The 22,723-nt window shown below is 44.3% G+C and overlaps 1 protein-coding gene across 2 annotated transcripts; it reads right to left on the bottom strand.

Annotated features, from left to right (window-relative positions):
* Positions 1 to 1,276: 1,276 nt before the first annotated feature.
* On the bottom strand, positions 1,277 to 4,913 carry LOC125537001 (ubiquitin C-terminal hydrolase 12-like). Of its 2 annotated transcripts, XR_007295443.2 has the most exons (6): positions 3,622 to 4,913; positions 2,596 to 2,670; positions 2,432 to 2,515; positions 2,170 to 2,346; positions 1,785 to 1,828; positions 1,277 to 1,632 (listed from the first exon to the last, which is right to left on the bottom strand). XR_007295443.2 is itself a non-coding variant. In XM_087543750.1 (4 exons), the coding sequence occupies exons 1-4, from the start codon at positions 3,706 to 3,708 to the stop codon at positions 2,329 to 2,331; spliced, it is 264 nt and encodes an 87-aa protein (XP_087399876.1). In that variant the 5' UTR covers positions 3,709 to 4,913; the 3' UTR covers positions 1,938 to 2,328. The 2 variants fall into 2 exon arrangements, 1 of the variants encoding a protein (XP_087399876.1); XM_087543750.1 differs by lacking the exons at positions 1,277 to 1,632; positions 1,785 to 1,828 and having other exon boundaries at positions 1,938 to 2,346.
* Between the last annotated feature and the right edge of the window lie 17,810 nt (positions 4,914 to 22,723).

The following is a 22,723-nucleotide window of genomic DNA, read 5'->3' on the forward strand; positions in this document are numbered from 1 at the left end:
AGATGCGTGAGGTGGTGCTGCACATTCACGATGTTGAGGGACCAAGGAGGACCGGAAGCGTGGAGACAAGACTCGAAGCAAATGGAGCAACAAGTTTTCAAGTGCTAGGGGATGGTGAACGCAGACTCAACGCCAACCACATGATGATCGCGGATTTCACCAACAACCACAATCTGGATGCCAAGAACATTGGGGAGACCATCTTCAAGCTTCACGAGAAAATCAAGCACCTCCAAGCCCAGATCTATGACCGGCAAAACCAAAAGTGTGAGTATGAATATAGATTCAAGAGGATGAGTTTGGTTGCAGATTTGAGGATCCCGAAGACTCGATCATCCTTCTATGATGGTGAGCCTATGCCTTGGAAGATGGGCGACAAGCCTACATCATCAACAACTCCATCATCACCATCTCCGAAGAAAGAGACATAAATACGTGGGTATGGGCACTCCCCTTGGCAACTTCCAAGCTTAGGGGAGGTGCCCCGATATCGTATCACCATCACACTTCTACCTTTACCGTTTTTCTTAGTTCGATCCTTTTGGTTATATCTTGATCTAGTAGAATAAAGTTTAGTATGATCTAGCTTTGAGTTTTGTGTTGATCCTTATCTATGTAATCGAGTACGTGAGCTATATATAATAAAGATTAGTCTTAAGTCGAGGGCTTGGTTATCTTGCTATGATCTTGAGGGAATAAAAGAAAAAAAGAATAAAAAGAAATAAAGAGATCATATTGATCTTATGGAGAGTAATGACTTCACATATAAAGAGTATGATGAATAAAAGTTGTTGAGAGCTGACAAACATAGTTTTGGTCATCGTTGCAATTAATATGAAGTAATAAAGAAAGAGAGGTTTTCAGATATAAATATACTATCTTGGACATCTTTTATGATTGTGAGCACTCATTAAAATATGACATGCTAAAAAGTTGATGCTGGACAAGGAAGACAACGTAATGGGTTATGTTTTCTTATATCCAAAATAAATTATATTGTCATGGATCATCCAACATGTTGAGCTTGCCTTTCCCCCTCATTCTAGCCAAATTCTTTGCACCAAGTAGAGATACTACTTGTGCTTCCAAATATCCTTAAACCCAGTTTTGCCATGAGAGTCCACCATATCTACCTATGGATTGAATAAGATCCTTCAAGTAAGTTGTCATTGTTGCAAGCAATAAAAATTGCTCTCTAAATATGTATGATCTATTAGTGTGGAGAAAATAAGATTTATACGAGCTTGTGATATGGAAGAAATAAAAAGCGACGGACTACATAATAAAGGTCCCTATCACAAATGGCAATATAAAGTGACGTTCTTTTACATTAAGATTTTGTGCATCCAACCATAAAAGCACATGGCAACCTCTGCTTCCCTCTGCGAAGGGACTATCTTTTATTTTTGTCTTATACCTTATACAAAACTCATGGTGATCTTCACCGTTCCTTTTTACACTTTATCCTTTGGCAAGCACTATGTGTTGGAAGGATCCTGATATATAATTGGATGTGGGTTTTCATAATAAAGGTCTCTAATGCATATCTTCGACTGAAGTTGCACTCTTGAGCTTAGCTTTGTCGACAATGGCCTTTGATCTCTCGAGCTGTCGAAGAAGAAGCGAGAATTCCTAAAATATTGTAGAGATGTTGTTAGGAATCTAGAATGGCTCTTAAAAATGAAGTCCAGAAGTTGAAAGAATGGCTACTATCTTGGTATTAAGTTCAGTAGAAGTTGCAAGAAGATATTGCCATGTCGAAGGTGTTGTCCATATTTTATTACCTCTGAGGTTTCACTCTCAAGGAAAACACTCTTCAATCGACTATCTGCAAGATATAACAAGGTAAAAGATTGTCAAAGAGGTCAAGAAAGATTGTTGCGGCTAAATAATAGGAAAACTTGTCAGCCACAGGTTTTTTTGTGCCCCCCTGCATACAAACAACAATCATCAACTTCCATATACATGGACTTTATTTTCTGACAACATGAACTTTGTTGTTGTCGCTGTACATGAACTTCTCCTATAACCAACTATTTGACTGCATAGAGCACCTAGTGCAAGAAAAGAAAAATAGCCTCCTTATCTACTAAAAGGTGATGGTTTGTTGGGTCATCTCTGCACAAACTTTATATATCCAGGGCAGAGTGCGCGGAAACACTAGCTTACAGGCTCTGTCATTAACTTGAGCAACCAGTCCTGCCATCATATGGTACACAATTTATTCAAGCCAGCAATTTCACTTTCAGCCACTTGCTTGGTGGTATTGCATGGCAGGACGTTGCTCCCGCTTCTCACAACTGTCTAGTTGTAGATCTTTACAGGCCTCTAAAATGAATGGCGGTTCTGCGCACAAAATATGAAATTAGCAAAATTCCAGACAACATGCCTGATATTATTGGCACAAGTTGCAACAATGTGCAGCAAGTACCTGGTTAGCACTATGTGCCTTTCTTGGCGCTGTGTCCGGGTGCTCCAGTCCAAGATACTGCTCCCAAGCTCCATACATGTTTATCTAAACAAGTTTATTCAATTGAAATCAAATTAAGCGCTACAAAAGCTGCTTCATCAAGTAGATAACTAGCATCGTAGTACCTGAAATCTCGTGGCTACAGTGTCAGAATCTTCAAAATAGTCTGGGCAACCAAGGGATATGTACGCAAATTTCCACTATTCAAATAGAACATTTGTTAGCACCGGCCAAGTACATTTTAACCAATGTTTGCACTAGGTGTCAGCTCCACATACAAAATGCAAGATAAACACGCCTCGGAGAAATAAAAAGATAGTATGTATCATGCTTAAAGCAGCCCAACAACTTCAAATGGACAAAGCCTAATTTTCTAGAGATTACTGCCAAGCTTAGACCAATGTAGTCGATTAATTATATGCATTGTGGATGATGTGTCATGCAGATAAGCAACTCATGTCCTGGCCCACAGGGAGTTGTCGCCAGTAGGGATGGACCCCCGCTATCTTCCAATAAGTATTAATACTTCCTCCATCCCAAATTAAGTGTCTCAATTTTGTACTAACTTTAGTACAAAGTTGTACTAAAGTTAAGACACTTATTTTGGGACGAAAGGAGTACCTTTCCAATTAGGTTAACACCAATTTAGAGAAGCATAATTTAGTTATTTATTTTAGATTGTTAGACTTCGAAACACAGAGGACCGCTTTGATGAAATTAAGAACCTCCACTATATCCCCCATCACCTAAGAATTCATGAACCAAGGTTTGTGACAGTATGTGTCAGAATATTTAAAGTTCCACATCGAAATATATAGGCGATAAGCCGCTAACGAAAAACCTACCAGAAAAGAGAAAAAGCTTACGCTTTTCATAATCATTTTATGAGCGCCAACCAAAATTTGATATCTAACTGTGTTTCTTAAGCCCCGAGTGAGACCTTGGGCTATAAATGCCAACACGGATATTTGATGTTTGACTGGTGTTAAATATTCTAACTAGTAAGCATACACATATCTCAATAACATCACATCTAACAAAGATTGGGAGGCGAACACGGATGCACTATGCCGCTATAGCAAAAAAATAAAACCACATATTTATATACATTGCAATATATGCTGCAGAAACCATGGAAAAATCCTCTTTACCTTGGAGAAATCCTCATCTGAGACCTTCAGCTTTTTCTGTAAACATTCTTTAATAGAAGATAAGGTCTCATCCTCACGAATAACCATAAAGAAAGGTTCTCCAAAATTTTGAACTTGCTGTGGAAATCAGGATAAATATCAAGCATGTGGTTAACTAGAGATCCAAATATGCTATCAGAAGCAGACCAAGGAAATCTTTCTTAGCAATAATTGCCTTGCCCCCAATTCCATCATTTATGCTGGATGGTGGGCAGAACACAACAATGTCAAATATTGGAGTATTAGAGACACAGCTAAGCATTTCTTTCAGTGAATGACAAAGTAACTTAAAACCAAATGTGGTACAATGACTAAAAGTTCGTCCAACTGCATTTGAGGAACTACTCACAACCAGGCTGTATTTTTTGTGTTTTACAGAACACAACCAATAGCATAATCGGTTTGATGCCAAAAGTTGGCATGCCAAATTTTGGCACTAATATTGGCTAGAGATTGGTTGATTGCTAATTTTCAGAGAGGATTTTTTGTTCAAGGCATATACACAAATAGCTTGTGTGCACTGCTAGTAGAAGAGAGGGCAGCTCGATGCGGACACCCTAGGGCGTGGGGGCAGAGTCCAAGGCGGCAGTAGCATGGAGGAAGAGGGGCAGCAGTAGTATGGAGGAAGAGGGTCGGCGGTAGCATGGAGGAAGAGAGGCGGTAGTGATGACTAGGTGGTGTGCGGCGGCTCTGTTCCGCACAGCGGAGCCGGGAGGCCGGCCGAGAGGAGGAAGGTGGCAGTGCAGGGTGGCGTGGGCGGCTCTCATGCAGGCGGCGGAGGGAAGAAAGTGAGCACAGGGGAGGGCCACATGTGGGGGAACATGCATCGAGTCGCTGATCTAGGGAGGCACTGGAGGGAAGAAGGCCACGATGGGAGAGGAGGAAGGTCGCAGCGGCAGAGGAAGAAGGTTGCGGCGGCCGAGGAGAATGGATGCGTCCGCCGTCGGTGATCGAGGAGTGGCGGCGTGGGCATCATCGGAAGCTGCGGTGGGTGGAGGGGACTGGGAACCTTGGCGGCGACCCGGGACAATGCGGGGGCGGCGGCGAGCCGGGAGGGGGAGGCCGCACGCGGGAAGGAGGAGGCGGCAGAGCTAGTGAGTGGGGGTGGCGGCTCCGGTGGCCAGCAGCGGGTGGGCGTTGGGGTCGGGTGGCCGGCGGCAGGAGGTGCGTCGGGGTCGGGGGTCGCGGCGGGAGGTGGTCGAGGGATCCGACAGTGCGGGAGGTGGGGTCGGGGTTGGGCATGGGCCGATCGTTTTTTTTTGTTTTTGGTAGTTTGGAAACGTCCCATCGGGCCTGTATAAGGGTTGGCTGTGATCCAAATAGTTATTCCAAATATATATATATATATATATATATATATAACAGTACTATTTTAATCCTGAGATCAAAATAACTATTTGGATCACAGAGCCCTATATAGGAGCGATCGGGTTGTTCCCGAACTCCACAACCCGCTGCGAAAAAAAATTCCTACCCCACCACCCCACAACCGCTCGTCCCTAACCTCTCCCGCGATCCCCTGTGATCCACCACGACAGCGCCTCCTTCCCCTGGATCCAGCGCCTCTCGCCGCCGTCTCCCCGGCCCCGGCGCGCCTCTCTCCCTCCCCAGATCGCCTCCCGCCGCCTCCTGCTTCTCGCCGCCCCCATGCCTTCACCCTACAACGCGCCGCCGCCCTACATCTCGCCGCCACCGCCGCCCTCCCTGGATCTCACCGTCGCGTGCCTCCTTGCCTAGTGCACTGGCCCACCTTCCCCGCCCCCACCCACCCCCTCCCGGCCGGCCAACCTTCTCCCTTCCTCCCTCCCGGCCGGCGGGCCTCCTCCCTCAACAGCGGCGCGCCTCCTCCCCCACCGCCGGTGTTAATTTCCCATGGACATCGTGCCTCCTCTCCCATGTCAGCGGACCTTCTTCCACACGGCCAACAGGCATACTCCCCCACGGCCAGTGAGCCTCCTCCCCCATGGACGATCCATTCTATCCACGCGTTGTCCTCCTCCTGGCTGCGTCCCATCGAGCGCCGCCCCTGCATCTTGCCACCACCGCATCGAGCGCCGCAGCACTCAGGTCGTTCGCCACCACCACCTCCGGCCATTCAACGATGCAGCAGCAAGACGTTCAACGCCTCAGCCCCCTGCAAATCCCATTGTTGCAGCAAACCGAACGAGGCCCATATCTTTCTTCTTCGATAAGATATTTTTGATTGCATACTGTGTTATTTTGCTCTGTCATTTTGCTAATGCCTAAAAAGAAGTTACATGATGGGCTTCTCATCCCTACTGCGGTCTGCAAGCTGCCTCCAACCTTTGGCAATATTTGTAAAAATGATTGTGCAGATTTTTTGTTACCCCATTTTTAGTTACTGATTGAAGAAAATTTTGTTCATTACGTGAAAGAACTTGATTTCTTTTGTTCCTTTGTGGAGGAAGAAGGTTACCACAGAGGTAGGGAGAAGGTCAGCATAAAAGCAGGGAGAAGGTCACATAAGGTGCAGAAAGAATGTCAGAGTTCAGCAATGGGATGTGTGATCTTTGTGTTGTTTTTGGGGTGCAGATCATGGGTATGCGATCTCACATCCTATGTACTATTGAGATGGCCTCCCTTAGCCTCAAACCATATTGCCTACAAATATGATAGTCGCAATGCTACCGTCATGTGTGCAAAGAGAATTAGATATGTACATGTACACAACCTACAACAACTTTACGGGGAGTTGATAGATTATTCAGTGGTTGTTGCTGCCGCTACTTATTTTTTCTTGAGATGGTCTCCATCACCATTCAATAATTCACTTGTTTCTTGGTTGCATCTAGTTCCCTCGCTCCACCTCAACACTGTTTCCTTGAGCTAGATCTCCCTTGTTATTTTGTATTCTTATTTTCTTTTCATAAAACATTTCCTCTGAAATACGGATCCGATGATGTAGCTTTGACTATTCATGAAAACATGGTGAAAATTGTACATGCTTTGTAGGTCAAATTTTTTGCTTTAATTTATTTTTTGTGAATGTTAAAATGTTGTGTTCGAGAAGGTCGAGTGTGTTATCTCAGCAAGTTCAAATAAAACAAATAAACATGCAAGGTAAAACATTGGAGAGTTGCGATTTTTTAGAACTTCAAGTGACAAACAAATTTGAAAAGAGCACAAAACAAAATTTAAGTCTAGAAAAATCACTTCAAAACACTAGCAAGAAAAAGAATGTTCTCTTTGTTATCAAGCACAAAAACAAAAATTAATGAAAGGGGGAATGCAATTTACGCATTTTGTGAAAGAACTAAGAAGTTCGAGTTAAACTAATAGAGTAGTTTGATTTTAATAAATAATTCAGTTTTTTCGTTTCCATAAATAAAATCAAGAAGTTCAAAATTTAAAAATAGAGAAGTTCAAGAATCATAAAAAGGACTTTCATTGTTTCTTAAAAAAACTCTAGAAGTTGAAATTGAAATAATGGACAATTCAATATTTATTACAAAACTATGATATTGCCTTTACTGAAAGAAATTAATCAAGAAGTCCAAATTACAAAAATAGAGAAGTTTCATATTTATGACAAAACTCAGATTTTCCTTGTTACTGAAAAATAAAATGAAGAAGTTCAAATTAAAAAAGGAGAAGTTCGATGGATATAGAAAAACCAAAATTCTTTCAGTTTCTAGGAAAAAATAAAAGTATGAGGTTTAATTTAAAAAAAGTTGGATGCTTATTTAAAAATATGATTTTTCTAAGAATAAGACTAAGAAGTTCAAGTTAAAATAAAAGAGAAGTCCAAAGATTATGAAAAACTCAGATTTTTCGCGTTACTAAAGTATAAAACGAAGAAGTTCAAATTAAGAAAAGGAACAACTAAAAAAAGTTTAAAAATAGATTTTCCCCATTTCTTAAAAAACTAGAAGTTCAAACGAAAATAATGAAGTGGTTCCATGTTTATTTAGAAACTAAGATTTTATCGTTATTAAAATACTCAAATGTCCCTTAGTATTGAAGAATCAACCATGAAGTTCACAATTGAAAAAAAAGATTGAGAAATAAAACCAGGAAGTCCATCTTAAAAAGATGGAGAAGTTCGATGATTATAGAAAACTCAAATTTTCCTTGTTATTAAAGAATGGAAACAAGAAGTTCAAAAATAAAATAACAAGAAGTTCAACTTTTAAAAATAGAGCGCTTCAAAATTTCATAAAAAAGATTAAGAAATAAACCAGGAAGTCCATATTAAAAAGATGGAGAAGTTCGATGATTATAGAAAACTCAGATTTTCCGCGTTATTAAAGAATGGAAACAAGAAGTTCAAAAAATTAAAAATAAGAAGTTCAACTTTTAAAAGTAGAGCGCTTCAAAATTTCATAAAAAAAGGATTAAGAAATAAAACAGGAAGTCCATATTAAAAAGATGGAGAAGTTCGATGATTATAGAAAACTCAGATTTTCCTCGTTATTAAAGAGTGAAGACAAGAAGTTCAAAAATAAAATAACAAGAAGTTCAACTTTTAAAAATAGAGCGCTTCAAAATTCATAAAAAAGTATTAAGAAATTCAGATTAATATTTATAAAAAACTCAGATATTTTCACGTAACTGAGAGAAGTTCAGATTGATAACTGCTAGAAGTTCACGAACTACACGGTGTGCATTTTGTATTATAAAAAGAATAAATAAGCAAAGACTAAAAGTTTTGTTTTTATAAGTTCAAGTCCATCATCAGAGAAAGTTAAAGAAATTATTGTGAGAGAGGTTCGTACAGAAAGAAAATCATTTGTGTAACACGGACGAATGGATGAGAAAATTACAAATAAAAATACGTCACAGAAGTTCAACGTGAAAACAGTAGGAAGTAAACTACTATAGTGAATGAATTTCAGATGAAAAACTCTTAAAATCGTCGCGAGTATGAAAAACGATCAACACGGGAAAGTCGCGTGTTTACATCAGCTTTCCACCGATATATTACTTGCTCAATTCCGGTGAGTGTTCCGGTAAGTGCATGGAGAGTTGTGGGAAAAAAATCACATGAAAAACAGAGTGAAGTTCAGGTACATGCGTCGAGAAGTTCAGGTTATTCACGCGGTGCATTTTCGAAGAATTCGTTTCGCGATAAAGGCAGAACGCACGATCTCACTATTTTTGAAATTACTTAAAAACGGCTAGGAATCAGAGAAAACCATCAACATGAAAAAGTTTCGCATTTTCCATAGCTTTTCAGCGGTATATTATTTGCCCCATTCCGATAAAGTTTGTAGAAATTACGGCAAAAATACATTTTTAGCCATTTTCAAAACTGACATAAAACTATAATGAATTAGGAGAAACAATATATACAAAAAAGTTTCGCATTTCTTCAAGCTTTCCAACGCCATATCAATTTTTGCATTTGGACGTATGGTTAAAAAATTAACGTAAAAATACCAACTCAGTGGAACTTGTACTGTTTCTAAATTACTTTTAAACCTTTCAAAATTAGGAAAAACTTTTAACATGAAAAATTAGCGCATTTTCATAAGCTTTCCAACGTCATATTATTTGCCTCAATTGGATTAGCCATTTAGAAATGACATCAAAAATACGAACTCGGGTGTTCCATTTGCGAAATTCTACGATTTTCCGAATTACTCTTTAACCGTAGGGATTTAGAGAAAACTTTCAACATGTGGAAGGAGCGGTTTTGCAGCAGCTTTCCAACGCCATATTATTTTCCTCATTCCGATAAACGGTTTAAAAATGCGATCGAAAATACAATTCATGTTTTTTGTATGAAGAAAAACCGATTTTCAAAACTGCTCTTAAACCGCTTACATTTTGTCAAAAATTTAACTTGGGTCATGATACTGGTGTTCATAGCTTTCCAACGGTATATAGCAAGCCCCATTTGGACACCTTTTAGCAGAAGTTCAACCTAGCACACGGGGAAGGTCAGGCGCGTTACTCGGGAAGTTCATGTTGTGATTAGAATATTATTCTGATCCCGTGATCATAATAGTGTTTATGTGTATATATATATACACATACATACCAGCTATTCTGCAGCCCATTCCTAAATAAGTTATTCAGGAACTGTTCCTAACTGCTCGAAAACAGATAAGCTAACTGTGCGTCATATACTAGTTAACTGTCGGTCGGACTTTTTGTGGCACTGTTTTTTCGCACTATTTTTTTATCGTAATTTTTGAACCGTTTATCGGAATGATGCAAATGACATAGCGTTGGATAGCTACTGAATAGGCAGAATTTCTGTATGTTGATCATTGTCCCAAAATCCTTACAATTTTGAAACAAAATTTAAAAAACTAGAAATTCTTCAAACACGTTTTCGGTGTTTTTGTGAAAGAAATTTCCAAACCGTTTGTCGGAATGATGCGTATAATACACCATTGGAAAGCTATGGATTAGCCCGAACTTTGGCATATAGAACTCGTTTTCAGATTCGCCATGGGTTAAGAGTAGTTTTCAAAAAACTAACGATATTTTTGTCATTTTTTCCCGAACTGCTACAGTACATGTGAGGGAGTCCTGGATTAGGGGGTGTTTGGGTAGCCGGACTATACCTTCAGCCGGACTCCTGGACTATGAAGATACAAGATTGAAGACTTCGTCCCGCGTCCGGATGGGACTTTCCTTGGCGTGGAAGGCAAGCTTGGCGATGCGGATATTCAAGATCTCCTACCATTGTAACCGACTCTGTGTAACCCTAACCCTATCCGGTGTCTATATAAACCGGAGGGTTGTAGTCCATAGGCAATCAACTCCATACACAACAATCAGACCATAGGCTAGCTTCTAGGGTTTAGCCTCCTTGATCTCGTGGTAGATCTACTCTTGTACTACCCATATCATCAATATTAATCAAGCAGGAGTAGGGTATTAATTCCATCAAGAGGGCCCGAACCTGGGTAAAACAAAGTGTCCCCAGCCTCCTGTTACCATCCGGCCTAGACGCACAGTTCGGGACCCCCTACCCAAGATCCGCTGGCCTTGATACTCGATCCAATAATTGGCGGACTCAAGTTTTCAAATGTCCTTATGGACGGCGGCAGTGGACTAAACCTGATATATCAGGATACAATCCAGCACATGGGGATAAACCCAGCAACAATCCGCCGCAGCAAAACCTCCTTTCAAGGGGTAATACCTGGTCCGGACATCCATTGTACGGGTTTTCTTCGGCTCACAGTCACATTCGGCTCTGTCGATAACCTCCGCCGCGAAAATCTGACCTTCCACATCGCCGCGAAAATAGTGCTCGGAGGGTACTCGGCTTTTGTCCGAATCTCGGGACGCAACAACGGTGGTCTCCATCTCTGCCCAGTATGTATTAACACGGGCAAGAGCCATCCGTGCGCCCTCTATGCATGCTGACCTCTTCATTGCATTTATACGCGACACCGCGTCAAGGAATTGCTGCACCAAGCTGAAATAACTCTTTGGCTCCGATCTCCCAGGCCACAGATGACCCATGACGTACTTCATGGCGAGTCCGGACAATCTATTCAGTTCGGCCCATTGGGCCAGGCGATCGTCCACTCCCAGTGGACGCTCTGGATTGTGGAACTGTGACCAGAAAAGCTTTTCCACTTTGCGATCTTCTAGATCTCGAAAGTGTTCGGTCGCATCAGCAGCACTTGCTGCCAAATCCAGATAGGTGTCCTCCACACTCCACATCCGGTCCAACGGAGCAAACTTCGGATCACAAAACTTCCTCCGCAGCATAAAGAGCTTTCCAGCCGCAATCTGTTCGGCTTGACGCAGCTCCTCCTTCACAGCTCTCATCGCAGAGCGAGCGTCCTTGGCATCAGCAATGGCCCTCTCTAAGTCCGTCTGTCTTGCCCAGTCTTCTTCCTCAAGAAGTTTGCAATAGTCTGCAGCACTCTTTAACTTCTCGGCCATCTCGGCTATCTCTTCTTTGCTTCAGCAGTGAGCAGCCTGTTCGGCTCTCAGCTCTTCAAGGGCCTTCTTGGCAGCGGCATCACTTTTTCTGGCTTGCTCCTTAGCTCGGGCAAGTTCTGCCCTAAGATTCTCCACGGCGGCCGTACCATCTGCGTCAAGCACAGACATTGTAAGACACTAGCATGAAGCTCCTCTTACTGGATGACGCCCAAAGAATTACATACCTTGAGCCTCATCAAGCCGCTTGTTAACAAGCGCGATGTCGGCATCTGCCACGTCCAGTTGCCGCTTTAGTTCGGCCACATCATCAGTTCGGCCTGATTCCGGACACCTCGCCACCTATATTCAAAGGTGACATCTTAGACCTGGGATTATGATCCTCTGCGTGCCGTCATTTCTTGACAACACGCAGAGTCTCAGGGGCTACTATCTACACAGGGCGCATCTTACTTATGCACAACTGACAAAAGTGTACATTATCTAACGTACCTCAAAACCCGTCAGTAAACTTTTGACGGCCTCATGCAATCCGCTTTCTGCGGATGAAATCCTTTCAATCACCGTGCCCATCAATGCACGGTGCTCCTCTGAGATAGAAGCTCGCCCCAGCAGAACCTTCAGCTCCTCCGGCCGAGCACCAGACGGTGCCAGACTTGTCCTACGGGCTCTTTCGAAGGCCGGACGCGGAGAACCTTGGGGGGGCACATAGCTATCTTCCGCCCCTGCCGGATTCAGAGAAACCCTCCATGACGACACCTCAGGGTCGCCCGCCTCGCTAGGCGGTACGGTAGGGGGAGGCGTTCCGCTCTCCATCATCTCCGGAAGAAGGTCCCCCGAAGACGAGCTCTGCTGAGAAGGGCTGAGGTCCGAGCTACAAGGTAAAATTTCGGTTAATCTTCTCAGATATAAATCAAGGATTTCTCTCATCCCTCAAAAGGAAAATCTTTTCTCCACTTACGGCTCGCTGGAGGGCTGATCCCCTTGAGGGCGTAGTCCGGCCGAGGAACTCCCCAGCGCCGGACCCTCTGACGAGGATTTTCTCCCCCGTTTCGAGGCCATGGTTTCCGGGTCGTCAGAGGCGGCTCTCTTCTTCCCCTTAGGAGAGGAATTGTCGGTTCCTCCCTTCAGAGCAGCCTCCTTCGAGGAGGCCATAGCTTCCTTGTCCTCCCCCTCCAAAGGCATTATCTCCAGCATCCTGACTAGCACAGGATCCGGCCTGGTTTTAGGAAGGGGAGCCGGACACCTGATCAGCTTCGCCTTCGCTATCCACTCCTGTTTAAAAGGACGGCTCATTTAGGGGCAAGTTTATGACAATTATACGGATAGAAGGTCCGGGCACAAGGTTGCTTACTTGAGTATCCGGGCGATTGCAGCTTAGGCCTACGTCCTCGGTTAAATCCGGACACACCTCTTGTGATCCGAAGAACAGTCTGTACATCTCCACGGGCGTTGCGCCCATAAAATTCTGGAGAGCTCGCGGTCCCTCCGGATTAAACTCCCACAGGCGAAGGGGGCGACGTTTGCCGGGCAATATTCGGTGAACCAGCATGACCTGCGTCACCTTGACCAAACTGAGGTCTCCTTCCAAGAGATCCTTAATTCGGCCCTGTAACAGGGGCACGTCTTTGGGCAAACCCCAATCTAATCCTTTGTTGACTCATGACGCTAGCCGTGATGGGGGACCCGAGCGAAAGGCAGGAGGCGCCGCCCACTTGGCGCTCCTGGGAGCGGTGATATAGAACCATTCTCGTTCCCACAAGCCGAGCTCCTCTTGAAAGAAGCCCTCGGGCCATGGAGCATCAGCCTTCTTACTTATGACGGCACCTCTGCACTCTGTGTGCCATCCCTCGATCATCTTCGGCTCCACTCCAAAGGTCTTGAGCCATAATCCGAAGTGAGGAGTAACGCGGAGGAACGCTTCGCACACAATGATGAATGAGGAAATTTGGAGGATGGACTCCGGAGCTAAGTCATGAAATTCCAGCCCGTAATAAGACAGCAGCCCCCTCACGAAGGGATCCATCAGGAAGCCTAACCCCCGAAGGAAGTGAGACATGAACACTATGCTCTCACCGGGCTGGGGATTGGGAATAGCCTGCCCTTGAGCAGGCAACCTATGCGGAATTTCGGCGGTCAAGAACTTAGCCTCTCTCAACTTTAGCACGTCTTCCTCCGTGACTGAGGAGGGCATTGTCGAAAGTCCGAAGCGCCTGGGATCTGAAGCCTAGGGTGTTGGAACTCGAGGCGACGGGCGAACTCGTTTTGAGATTGAAAAAAGGGTAAGGCCTTGGTCTATTTATAAGATGTTGAATACCAGGAGCCCTCCCCGTAACCCTTTGGGACTCGCCTTTAATCGAGAAAATATGCTAACGGGCACGATTGGGTTACCCATGTCCGTATTGATGAGAATCCCGTAAAAAGGGCACACGATCTATGCTTTGACAAGACGTGCCAAGGAAACCGCCTCGCAAAACATGCTGAGGTGGAAAAGTTAAAAATGATTCAAGTGAAGGACTTGGCCGTAGTGTGGTAGTGCACTGCGGAATACGTCAGCAGATTTGATTTGTGTCAATATTATTCTCTCTATGGCAATATGTGGAAACTTATTTTACAGAGCCGGACACTACTCTTGGTGTTTACAAATCTTCTATGAAGGACTTGGAGGAGGAACCCGCCTTGCAATGTCGAAGACAATTTGCGCGCTAGACTCGTCGTCATTGAAGCCTGGTTCAGGGGCTACTGAGGGAGTCCTGGATTAGGGGGTGTTCGGGTAGCCGGACTATACCTTCAGCCGGACTCCTGAACTATGAAGATACAAGATTGAAGACTTCGTCCCGTGTCCGGATGGGACTTTCCTTGGCGTGGAAGGCAAGCTTGGCGATGCGGATATTCAAGATCTCCTACCATTGTAACCGACTCTGTGTAACCCTAACCCTATTCGGTGTCTATATAAACCGGAGGGTTGTAGTCCGTAGGCAATCAACTCCATACACAACAATCAGACCATAGACTAGCTTCTAGGGTTTAGCCTCCTTGATCTCGTGGTAGATCTACTCTTGTACTACCCATATCATCAATATTAATCAAGCAGGAGTAGGGTATTACCTCCATCGAGAGGGCCCAAACCTGGGTAAAACAAAGTGTCCCCAGCCTCCTGTTACCATCCGGCCTAGACGCACAGTTCGGGACCCCCTACCCGAGATCCACCGGTTTTGACACCGACAACATGCTAACTGCCCGAGCAGAATAGCTAACTGACATATGACGACAGAGCTAACTACCATGACTTAAGACACTTTTTTCCCTAGTTTTCCCGGATCAAGCTAACTGCCGGTATTGAAATAGCTAACTGTCGGGGATTGCGGCAGTTAACAACAAGTTAACGGCAGGACTGAAGGTACTATTTTTTTATTATTATTTTCCATGGGTCATTCCAACTGCAGGTTCTGAAGTAGCTAACTGTCGGGACTGCGGCAGTTAAGAATTAGTGAACTGCTTGACTGAAGATATCAACTTTTTTTCTTTCGTTCTTTTTTGCTAAGGTCACGCTAACTGTTCAAGGGCGCATGGTAGTTGAGTGTTCAAGTTAACTTCCACAACTCACCCACTTAACTGCCATATGCAATAAAAATTGGACTAACATTATAAAAAAACGTTGTTATATTGACATTTTTTCCAAATTGCTACAATACATGCTAACTGCCCGACCGGAATAGCTAACTGACGTATGACGACCAAGCTAACTACAGCGAATTAAGACATTTTTTCCTGGTTTCCCGGATCAAGCTAACTGTCGGTATTGAAATAGCTAATTGTCGAGGATTGCGGCAGTTAACAACAAGTTAACTGCAGGACTGAAGGTGCTATTTTTTTTATTATTATTTTCCCTGTGTCATTCCAACCGTAGGGCCTGAAATAGCTAACTGTCGGGATTGCGACAGTTAAGAACTAGTGAACTGCTTGACTGAAGATATCAACTTTTTTTCTTTCGTTCTTTTTTTTGGCCAAGGTTACGCTAACTGCTCGAGGGCGCATGGCAGTTAAGTATTCAAGTTAACTTCCACAACTCACCCACTTAACTACCATTCCTAAATAAGCTATTCATGAACCGTTCCTAACTGCTCGAAAATAGATAAGCTAACTGTGCATCATATACTAGTTAACTATCGGGCGGACTTTTTCTGGCATCCTTTTTTCGCACTATTTTTTATCATAATTTTTGAACAGTTTATTGGAATGATGCAAATGGCCTGCAGACCCGAGCTCGCTCGCTCCCTCGCGTCGCTACCGCGCCGCTCGCTCCCTCGCTCGCTCCCTCGCGTCGCTACCGCGCCGCTCGCTCCCTCGCTCGCTCCCTTCGGGAAAAGAAACAAGTTAGGAGGGGGTGGTTCCTAAATAAGCTTTAGGAACTCTAGAGGGTTTTTTTAAATAGTCCCACCCTATATATATATAAATGGATGTGGGTTTTCATAAAGCATTATTATTGACGTTACCCTTGAGGTAAAAGGTTGGGAGGCAAAACTATAAGTCCCTATCTTTCTCCGTGTCCGATTAAAACTTCATACCCATAAGTATTGCGTGAGTGTTAGCAATTGTGAAAGACTAAATGATAGTTGAGTATGTGGACTTGCTGAAAAGATCTTATATTGACTCTTTCTGATGTTCTGATAAATTGCAATTGCTTCAATGACTGAGATTACAGTTTGTTAGTTGAAGTTTCTGATTCATACTTGACATTGTGAATAGATTGTTACTTTATCATAAGAAATCATATGACAATATATATATATGTTGCTATTCTAAGAATGATCATGATGCCCTCATGTCCGTATTTTATTTTATCGACACCTCTATCTCTAAACATGTGGACATATTTTTCGATATCGGCTTCCGCTTGAGGACAAGCGAGGTCTAAGCTTGGGGGAGTTGATACGTCCATTTTGCATCATGCTTTTATATCGATACTTATTGCATTATGGGCTGTTATTACACATTATGTCACAATACTTATGCCTTTTCTCTCTTATTTTACAAGGTTTACATGAAGAGCGAGAATGCTGGCAGCTGGAATTCTGGGCTGGAAAAGGAGCAAATATTAGAGACCTATTCTGCACAACTCCAAAAGTCCTGAAACTCCACAAAAGTCAGTTTTGGAATATATTAAAAATATTGGGCGAAGAAAGCACCAGAGGGGGGACACCCACTATCCACGAGGGTGGAGGGCGTGCCCTACCCCCCTGGAAGCGCCCCCTGCCTCGTGGGCCACCTGGAAGCCCCCCGATGCCCATCTTCTGGTATAAGGTGTCTTTTGCCCTGGAAAAAAATAGAAGGAAGCTTTTGAGACAAAGCGCCGCCGCCTCGAGGTGAAACCAATCTAGGGCTCCGGTGGAGTTGTTCTGCCGGGGAAACATCCCTCCGGGAGGGGGAATCGTCACCATCGTCATCACCATAAATCCTCTCATCTGGAGGGGGTCAATCTCCATCAACATCTTCACCAGGACCATCTCCTCTCAAACCCTAGTTCATCTCTTGTATCCGATCTTTGTCTCAAAACCTCAGATTGGTACCTGAGGGTTGCTAGTAGTATTGATTACTCCTTATAGTTGATGCTAGTTGGTTTATTTGGTGGAAGATTATATGTTCAGATCCTTTATGCACATTAATACCCCTCTGATTATGAACATGAATATGATTTGTGAGTATTTACGTTTGTTCCTGAGGACATGGGAGAAGTCTTGTTATATGTAGTCATGTGAATTTGGTATTCGTTCGATATTTTGATGAGATGTATGTTTCTTTCCTCTAGTGGTGTTATGTGAACGTCGACTACATGACACTTCACCATTGTTTGGGCCTAGGGGAAGGCATTGGGAAGTAATAAGTGTTGGGATCTATGGTAGGGTGCGTCAACTGCAACTTTAAAATTTTCCTACGCATAGAACAACCAAGAACATGCTACGGGAGATGGATCATAGTTCGTTACCACTAGACGCACAGTGCCGTGCAGTGGAAGAATAGTTGGGGCAGCGCGTCCGAGTGGATCGTCTCCTCCTCGTCCGATCTCCCTCGTACAACCGGTCATTGGTTCCCACGTACAGGTTCGCCGGAGCGGTGCAAGTGCACCGCCTCTAACGGTATCCGCGCGTGCAAGAGGAACGTCGTGTGGCGGACTGCTAGGTCCGATCACACAACCGGCGGCGAGTGGAGGTGTCTATTCGCAACACATGCAAACCCTAGTGACAGCACCGAAGCGATCAACCACATGAGTGTGCCGCACCTCCACTTTATATAGGCGTCCGTCGCAGGCTCAACACTTGGGCCTTGCACGGACCCTAAAGCCCATAAGTCCACTCGGCCACAATCCGAATACAGCTCGGATCACATCCGACCAGTGTCCTCGAATTCGACCTCGTAGGTTCCTTCCCTTAAGCGCGCGACCCCTTAGGTTCAAGCCGGCTTGATCGCAGTTAGGATCACCTCGGAACTGCACAGTTGGTAGCGGCCTCTAGCAAGGCATGCCGAACACCAAACAGACTATGAAGCTAGTTAGGCGAACATGTACATCATACTTCCATTCCTTTTGCCACACGATATATGTTGTCGGGCTCAAGGCGAGTCTGTCATCCTTGTGCTAGCCCGACCTCTTTCTCGTTCCAGTGATGCCGACCACAAACCGGATTATCTCATAATCCTTGTCACATGGCCATGCTTATCCTGGTCGGATCACACGAGGGGCCTAGAGTATATCTCTCCTGATTGGAGGGGCAAATCCCATCTTGCTCGACCATGTCTCGCAGCATGGTTCTGGACAAACCCGAAACCTACCTTTATAACTACCCAGTTACGGAGTAGCGTTTGGTCGTCCCAAAGCAAGTCTATCACCATCTCGAGTACATGCGTCAGCTCAGGTCTTAGGACATAGAACATATGTTGTACTTGAGACTTACAGATGACATATCGTTGCGTCTCATAGTTGGGTCTGTCCGACTCGTACCTTATCTCGACTCGGATCCGACTACGTCGAATCCGACCAGATCCTTCCAAGTCCATATTATCATGTTAACATCCATTGCTCCATGGCTAGTGAGACCAAGCCATCGACCGTGTCATATGCTAGTCTAGTTGGCTGTGCGTCCACACAGCCCTTTCGACTAGGGACCTTTTAGGGCAGTCATCATACAATGCATAGTCCCACAAACAAGTCACGTACTTGCTGATACACATCATTGATAATGTCCAAGGACTATCTTTATTCATAAACACATAGGAAATATCATCATACATGATTGCCTTTAGGGCATATCTCCAACAGTCTCCCACTTGCACTAGAGTCAATCAAATAGACATCCAATGCACATGGCTCTAACGTGCCCCTCATGCTTGGGTTGTGGAAGCGGCTTAGTCAACGGATCCACAACATTTGCTTCCGTGTGAATTTTGCATAACTCTACATCACCATTCTTTACGATCTTTTGTATCAGGTGATATTTCCGATCTATGTGTCTAACCTTGTGGTGATTCCTCGGCTCCTTGGCTTGTGCGATGGCACCAGAATTATCACAATAAAGGTCCAACGGTTTTATCGAGGCTGGGAAAATACCAAGACCATCCAGAAAGTTCCGGATACAAACACCTTCCTTTGCAGCTTCACAAGCCGCAATGTATTCGGCTTCTGTAGTAGAATTGGCCACCGTATCTTGCTTGGAACTCATCCAGCTCACTGCTCCTACGTTCATGACGTACATGAATCCGGACTGTGATCGACAATCATCTCTGTCGTTTTGGAAACTAGCATCGGCGTGACCCCTTACGACGAGCTCTTCCTCACCTCCATAAACTAGGAACATCTCTTTAGTCCTTTTCAGGTACTTCAAAATAGTCTTTACCGCTGCCCAGTGACTCTCACTTGGGTTGGCCTGGTATCTACTTGTTAGGCTGCAAAAGCAACATCGGGCCGCGTACATATCATGGCATACATGATGGATCCGATTGACGAGGCATACGGAATCCTACTCATCCTGCTTCGCTCATCAGATGTCGAAGGACTCTGAGTCTCGCTTAGCCTTATACCATGTGAGAGTGGCAAGAACCCTTTCTTTGCCTCACTCATGTTGAACCGCTTCAACACTTTATCTATGTACGTGCTCTAGCTTAAGCCGAGCAACCTCCTTGATCTATCTCTACAGATCTTAATGCCTAAAATGTACATTGCATCACCAAGGTCCTTCATTGAAAACTTGCCATTCAATGACTCCTTGACTGAGTTCAGCATCAAAATATCATTCTCGATCAGTAGTATGTCATCCACATACAAGATCAAAAACACTATCGAGCTCCCACTTAACTTCTTGTATAAACAAGAGTCCTCTTCGCTTTTTATGAAGCCGAAAATAGTGACGACCTCATCAAGACGAATGTTCCAGCTCCGAGATGCTTGCCTCAACCCATAAATGTATCTCTTGAGCTTGCATACCTTACTAGTGCTAGTCGGATCGACAAAACCCTCGGGATGTATCATATACACACCCTCGGTTAAATTTCTGTGAAGGAACGCCGTCTTGACATCCATCTGCCATATCTCGTAATCGAAATATGCAGCTATAGCTAGTATGATCCTCACTGACTTCAGCATCGCTACCGGCGAGTAAGTCTCGTCGTAGTCAATTCCTTGACCTTGTCCATAACCCTTAGCGACAAGCCGAGCTTTATGGATCTGAACACTTTCATCCACATCGATTTTCTTCTTAAAGACCCATTTGCAACCAATGGCTGTTACACCAGGTGGTGGATCAACCAAGTCCCAGACTTGATTCTCATCCATGGACTTCAACTCGGATCTCATGGCCTCCAGCCATGCATCGGAATCTGGGCTCACCATCGCTTCCGCATATGTGGTCGACTCGTCACTTTCTAGCAACAATACATCAAGCGCTCTGCGCAATCTTTCCGACCTCCGTGGTTCCGGTGCCGCTTCCACTACGGGTTTCCTGACTGACTCCGGTATGATCTCATCACCAGCTGAGCCGTCCCTGAGTGGTCCTCGAATTTCTTCGAGTCGGACCGTCCTCCCACTGGCCTCCCGACTGAGAAACTCTTTCTCAAGGAAAACCCCGTTCCGAGCAACAAACACTTTGTTCTCTTCCCGGTTGTAGAAGCTATATCCCAAGGTTTCCCTCGGATATCCCATGAATATGCATTTATCCGACTTGGGTGTAAGCTTGTCTAACATAAGTTTCTTGACAAATGCTTCACAACCCGAAATCTTTAGAAAAGACAAACTGGGACTCTTCCCGGTCCACATCTCATGTGGTGTCTTGTCTACAGATTTTGATGGTACCCTGTTAAGTGTGAAAGTTGCAGTTTCTAGAGTGTATCCCCAAAATGAAAAGGGTAAATCCGACTTGCTCATCATAGATCGAACCATGTCCAACAAGGTACGATTCCTCCGTTCTAATACACCATTTCTCCGTGGCGTACCTGGAGGTGTGAGCTGAGGTACTATACCTCTTCTTTTCAGATGATCATCAAACGCCTGGCTCGTGTACTCACCTCCACGATCAGATCATAGAAGTTTTATAGTCTTGCCGAGCTGATTCTCAACCTCGTTTTGAAACTCTTTGAACTTTTGAAAAGTCTCTTACTTGTGCCTCATCAAATAGATATATCCATATCTACTCAAGTCGTCGGTAAAAGTCACAAAGTACTGATAGCCACCTCTGGCAGTTGTGCTCATTGGTCCACACACATCACTGTGTATCAGTTCCAATAGCTCGGATGCCCTCTCACAACTCTTTGTGAAAGGAGACTTAGTCATATTACCGAGCAAGCATGATTCGCATGTCTCAAATGACCCAAAGTCGGTCGAAGTTAGGAGTCCATCATCATGGAGCTTCTTCATGCGTTTCAGACTAATGTGTCCAAGCTGGCAATGCCAGAAGTATGTCGGGTTTATCTCATTAAGCTTATGCCTCTTGACATTCACGTTATAGACCGATTCATGTTCTAGATTCAATATAAATAACCCATCAACAATGGGTGCATAGCCGTGGAACATACCATTCAAATAAATCGAACAACCATTGTCATTTAAATTGAATTCATAACCCCGACTCATCAAGCATGAGGCAGAAATAATGTTCTGACTAAGTGCAGGAATGTAATAACAATTATTCAATTCCAAAATAAATCCAGAAGGAAGCTGGAGCTACATCGTGCCGACCTCCAACGCGGCAACTCTTACTTTGTTGTCGACCCTGATGTCAATCTCCACTTGCGCCACACGCCTAGTTCTTACCAGCCCCTGCATCGAGTTGCAAATGTGAACAACCGATCCAGTATCAAATACCCAAGAGCTGCTAGGTATGTCAGCAAGGTAAATGTCTATAACATATGCAACAAGTGTACCTTTGCCTGAAGCAGCATTCCTGGCCTTCTTGCCATGCTCTGCAAGCCACTTGCTACAGTTCCTCTTCCAGTGACCAATTTCCTTGCAATGCTAGCAAATGGTCTATGAGTCCGGTCCAGACTTCGGCGCAGCGGGGAGGTTACCGTCTCCGTGCCCTTTGCCTTAGCCTTTTTCTTGGACCAACTCTTCTTGAACTTAGCCGATTTCTGCACCATCAACACTTGATGCGTGCCTTTCTTGATATCCTGCTCTGCCACTTTGAGAATCCCATGCAATTCAGTGAGCTTCATATCCATGCCATGCATATGATAGTTTGAGATGAACGTCCCATAGCTGGGCGGAAGAGAGCCCAGAACTGGAACGGTAGCCAACTCATCCAAGAGCGGGAAGCCCAACCAATCCAAAGCTTGCACATATCCGATCATCTTGATCACATGTGGGCTCATTGGATCACCTTCCTTCAGCTTACAATCCATCAAGGATCGCCAGAAGTTGAACCTTTCGGTCCTAGCCTGCACCTGAAACATGCTCTTGAGACTCTTGATCATATCAAAAGCCCCAACGTCTTCGAAATGCGGCTGCAAATAGGGCTCCATACAAGCCAGCATGAGGCAGCTGATCTCGTTTGATTCATCAACGAGTTTTTGGTAGGCATTCTTGGTTGTGGTACTAGCATTATCGGCATGTTCTTCTGGAAGCGGATCCTCTAGAACATGTTCCTTTTTATCATGCTTGAGAACAATTCTCAAATTTCTATACCAGGTAGTAAAGTTTGTTCCATTC

Source organism: Triticum urartu, chromosome 2A (genome assembly GCF_056163025.1).
Source record: "Triticum urartu cultivar PI428250 chromosome 2A, HENAU_Tu73, whole genome shotgun sequence".
Classification (NCBI taxonomy): Eukaryota; Viridiplantae; Streptophyta; class Magnoliopsida; order Poales; family Poaceae; genus Triticum; species Triticum urartu.

Bases quoted from the DNA above. Each gene is read 5' to 3' on its own strand.
- LOC125537001 (XM_087543750.1), bottom strand. From the start codon at position 3,708: ATGGTTATTCGTGAGGATGAGACCTTATCTTCTATTAAAGAATGTTTA. The intron at 2,671-3,621 runs GTAAAGAGGATT...CTATTTGAATAG, and splicing joins CAGATGAGGATTTCTCCAAG to TGGAAATTTGCGTACATATC. The intron at 2,516-2,595 runs GTACTACGATGC...AAACTTGTTTAG, and splicing joins CTGTAGCCACGAGATTTCAG to ATAAACATGTATGGAGCTTG.